The sequence below is a fragment of the Leptinotarsa decemlineata genome, unplaced genomic scaffold (genome assembly GCF_025532065.1).
Source record: "Leptinotarsa decemlineata unplaced genomic scaffold, Ldec_3_MD MMD2_tig00000008_RagTag_RagTag, whole genome shotgun sequence".
NCBI lineage: Eukaryota > Metazoa > Arthropoda > Insecta > Coleoptera > Chrysomelidae > Leptinotarsa > Leptinotarsa decemlineata.
Genome location: NW_027412537.1, coordinates 7,926,637 through 7,931,609, shown reverse-complemented (window position 1 = coordinate 7,931,609; position 4,973 = coordinate 7,926,637). Strand labels below are relative to the sequence as shown.

The 4,973-nt window shown below is 32.5% G+C and overlaps 1 protein-coding gene across 1 annotated transcript in view; it reads right to left on the bottom strand.

Moving 5' to 3' along the window:
- Positions 1-1,600: 1,600 nt before the first annotated feature.
- LOC111509476 (protein Wnt-11b-1) overlaps positions 1,601-4,973 on the bottom strand; it is a 37,727-nt gene continuing 34,354 nt past the window's right edge. The window contains exon 5 of the mRNA XM_074170962.1: positions 1,601-1,775. Coding sequence (XP_074027063.1) covers positions 1,601-1,775 — 175 coding nt within the window. The remainder of the gene's footprint in view (positions 1,776-4,973) is intronic.

The following is a 4,973-nucleotide window of genomic DNA, read 5'->3' as shown; positions in this document are numbered from 1 at the left end:
AATTCAATAGTTTTGGAACAAACTACCATGCCACACGCTTCATGCCCAAAGTATCCGAAAAAATTGCATGGCATGGGCACAAACTACTTACTCTAAGTGGTTTGTGGGCATGGGGCAACCGATATGCCGACATCCTCAGCAACTTCTCTAATAGTGATTCGACGATTCCACATAACAATTTTCTTCACTTTCTCAATATTTTCATCCGTTATCGATATGCTGAGGCGTCCAGGGCGAGAGTCGTCATTCACGTCTTCTCAGCCTTCTGTGAAAAGCTTGTACCACTTGTAAAGAATTTTGGACTCGGGGTACAATCACCGTATGCGAATGTCAACATTTCGAGTGTGGTAACATAAAAAAGTTGCTAATCGAATATACGTAGCTCGCGAAATTTGAACATTAACCTCATTTTTTGAGCACACATCGTAAATTCAAGTTTTATTTTAGTTGAATATATTCTTCTACATTGTTTTTATTGTTTAAGACAATCACTTTGAGGAATTTTGTTAATTGAGAATACGTTCAAAAAGCTGCAAACATTCGACATGGCGATGCAAAAATAATGGTAAAATATATAATTTAAAACACTATCATGGAAAAATAATAAACACACTGAAGATTCAGTTTATTAGTTCTCAATTGGTTCACAGTAATGTTTAGTATGAGCATCTCTTAGATCATCTTTTAGATGACAAATTACCAAGTGTAGATGAATCTGAGTAGACTCATCAACAGACAAATCCTACCTACAGATTCAAACGATGTATACTAATAGTAATCACAGCAAATTATAGTTAACAAATCATTTCAATAAATTGATGGATGTAGTTGTTACTGCTTGGTATGAAATCATCATGAAAAATGAGAAATGAAAATTCCTGTTTTTTACCACTTGTTTTTTACCACCTCTCGCAGTTTCGTCCTAAAATACATTTTCAGACGAGAGTATTGTATTTTTTTTAAATGCCCGCTCAACCAACCGCAATGGCGTCCTTAATAATAATAATGCTTTATTTTTAAAATGCCAATATAAAGTTCTATGGGAAACTATCAACACAATATCTTCAGGAGATAAAGACATATTTTCTTCTCTTCTCCTGCAGACGCAAACTTGGTTTGTAACACGCACGTCAAGAAGAGTATTTCATTTCTGGTAATTGAGAAAAGTGTTTGTTTTGGACTAGAAAACAGTTTCCTTCATCACCTGAAGACGATAAATTAGTTGGCGAAACGCGCATCAAGTAAATTGATGAAGTTCTGGTGTTTGGGAAAACTGCTTGTTGTGGATTTATTCTATGCCAGAGGTTCCAGTTTTACCTTTTTTCAAGTTGGAGTTCATTTATTTCAGGGATCTGCAGCTGAAAAGCAAATGTGTCATCTGAAGAATGACGCCCTTGATTACTTAAACTATAACCTATCACTTATAAATATATAGAACTAAAAAGTAAATTGCGAGCACAGTGTGACATGTGTATTTTTTACCTTTCTCAATTTCATTGAACAATATTGAAATATACCATTTTTGAGCTATGTATAGGCTCATATTCATTCAATCATAATATTTAAACAGGGGTTTTTGATTATTTGTAAAAAAAAACTTTTAAAGACATTCGTGTATTTGAGTCATAGTTCTACAGATTTTACATTTCACATAACAGCAATTATAAAATTTGCATTGACACCTCTCGATCTTCTCGTCAACAACGGTTCGATAGCCTCTTCCGCAACAGAGTTGTCTGCAACTTTCTGGGCCGCTTGAAGTTACGTTGCATTGCCTGAAAATGAACCATCTATAAGTTTGGAAAAGGTATCCGAAAATAAATAAGTATTGTATTTGAAAAATTATTCGTCACCTTACTTATCCAATATTTAGTAGGTAACTTCTAAATGATAAGTATCGATGGAAATTTGAGATTTTGAGAAAAATGGAGACTGGTATTCTGAGGACAAACTTATTTCGTAACAATTGGACATCTTTGGATCAATTCTTTTGAAATAAATGGTTATTTTCGTATCTATGTATATATTATTACCCCACTGCCCCTAAGTGTACCGCTACTGAGCGTAGCGACAAACGAGAATTCTATCGAAGACTTTACCAGAATGTTCCAATATGGTATTAATAATGGTCTTCATTGGGTGAAATAGAATATAACATATAAGAGGTGAAGTTCAAAACTGCAGTACTACAGGTTTGTTCTACCACTTAAAATTAGACAGATTATTAGTTCGGATATCAGTTCAGAGGGATTAGTAAGCTTGAAGATAGTTCGGAATCTAGATTAGCGATGAGGTTAGAAGCGACAGTGAACAAGTAAAATAGTGAAATAATTTTGAGGAGTAATTGGAGTACCTACTTATAGTATTCAGCTGAAATTTGGGTTATCAAATGGTGTTGTAGAGTTTCTTCATTTGTACCGCAGTTATTAATCGAAGAACCCACATGTAGATCATATACTGACGACAGTGCAGTAGGTATAGTCCAATAGAGACCGAAAAAGAAGGGTTTACTTCGAAATATTCCGGTAGTTTTGAATTTTTGAAATGTTGTCTAGCATGGTTAGTAGGTCTTTAAAATGAATAATGTGTCCCCCTCCGCACTTCAGACTTTTGCTTAAATCTTCTTTTCACTCCATTCTCCTATGAAAAGAGTTCTTTCTACTGATAGTCTTAGATGTAATACACTGAAAAATGCACTTGAAAAAAATAACAAAATTAGACTTGAAGAAAATTTGTGAACATGCTGCTTACTTTGGAACGCTTCAGACAATTTTAGAAAAATAATGTAATTACCTATAAAACTCATGTACCTTATATTAAAAAAAAAAACCCAATTCGCAGTTGCAGCATTAACTAACCATCCTAGACAACATAAATCATAATCATAAATTCAGAACTACCGCACCTGTTGTCAATAAATCCCTCCTACTGAATGAATGAACTAATAGGAAGTAGGTAACAATTATTGATTTCTCAGATATCTAAATTCAAGTTATATTTTACGTCTCCTTGCATCCCGAGAGTAAAAAGCCGCCATTCTAGATTTGTTCTGGCTTTTGACCATTTTCGTCTTCGAAGAGTCAAGTAATTTCCAAATATATATTTTATGGTTCATTTGAATTTCAAAATCTCAAGTAGATTTCAGATAGACTGAAAAAATGTGTTGACATCCTTTTACATCCAGTTGAAGTAGAAATGAAAATCAGAGCACCCGAGTATAACAAACAACTGTAATTGATTGTTTTTCCGTGACAGTGATTAGTGTCTGTTAACGATTATATCTATAAAAAAGGGCACTTCCCTAAGATTTATGCGGGGTAATTACACGAAATAAAAACTGGACATTTGTTCGCATTCACGAATTCCGGGTTTTTGTGAAAATATTTCGAGAACCAGTCTTCGTCAGCTTGATCTCTGTCGAGTGGCCTTCCTTTTCAATTACACTAAATATATACAGACTGTCTATATATATTATATTATTAGACTGATTATATTAGGGAAAGTATTTAAAAAAAAATGGAGTCATTGTTTTCAGATCGGTTGTAGTGGTGTACGCGATGTGTTTATGAAAAATCATTCCAGAATAAAAAATGAAGCCTACATCTAATGTGTAATTTTTATAGTTTTGAAGATTATTCCGGCTAAATGTCAAATGATGATACTTATCGAAGGTGGGATACGGCTCATTAATTTTGCAGTGTTCCATATACGTCTGTTGAGGTGTTCTATAAATTTCTAAAAGTAGGGGGCCTTAATGTAATCCTTGAGGAACACCAGATGTTATACCTATAGATCTCAAGATGTCGTTGCCAATACAGACAAACTGCCCAACCAGCAAAGTTGTTTTATAATTCCATGGTGTTGCAACAGTTTTATTTTATTAGTATTTTATTATTACTTCCAAAATGCTAATTGATAATATTAGATGATTGGTGAACACAATACAGTTGCGGGCAATAAAAGTATTTCATAAATTTGTCATAAAACCGTTTATGAAAGAAATTTAAAACACCATTATAAAATAGTCAGGAAATTATCATAGAAACGTTTTTGCAACTAACTTATAAAAATTATTTTCCTATAAAAGTAAATTGTTATGTAGCAGTTTTATAACACTTTTGTGCGAGATTTTTATGATAATTATGAAACTATTTCAAGCTTATTTTATAACTGTTTCTTGTAGCTTTAATGAAATTATTTTATTGGAATGCTTTCAGATACTATTTTATTTTCATTACCATATTGTCACTTCAATGATAATTTCCCAACTATTTTATAGTATGGTATATTAACTACAATTCAAAAACATTAATATAACTGTTATGAAATCAAATTGCTTTTGCTAATATATATTTGCTGTCACCAAGAATAAAATGCAGCATTGAAGAACAACCAGCTGACATCGATTCCTAATCACAGCTTTGAAAAATTCTTCAAAATTTTAGTTATGTTTAGTAAGAATATTTTTGTTTAGTTATTCAAGTGGAATACCATCGATATCGTGGTGGAAATTAGTTCTTCACCAACTTCTAAATATTTGATTTTCATTGAGTAAGTATAGGTACCCCATAAGTAAATTCAATATTTTTAATTCATCCTTAATTCTAGACACTATGATATGCATATATATGTGTACCTATATATATGTTATACTTTCAATTTGATAATGATTCCATTGTGTAGATACTGTAGTGAATTTTTCTGTTTGTATCCCGAATACATAAATAAAAATGAATAATAACTCAATGGCGGCCATTTTGAACATTTATTGGGGGGTATATAATAGTTTCAGATTCAGTACGAGGTGCTTCAAATAGACGAAGAAATGACTTGGTGTTCCATAAAAAAAACTTTCTGGAAGCTTTGAGTCGCCCTGTATATTGGAAATACTAAAAAACACTCAAAACTATCCCACCTAACCTAGTGCTTCAATTTTTTTTGCGAAAAACAGGAAAAGGTTATTATAATGGTTA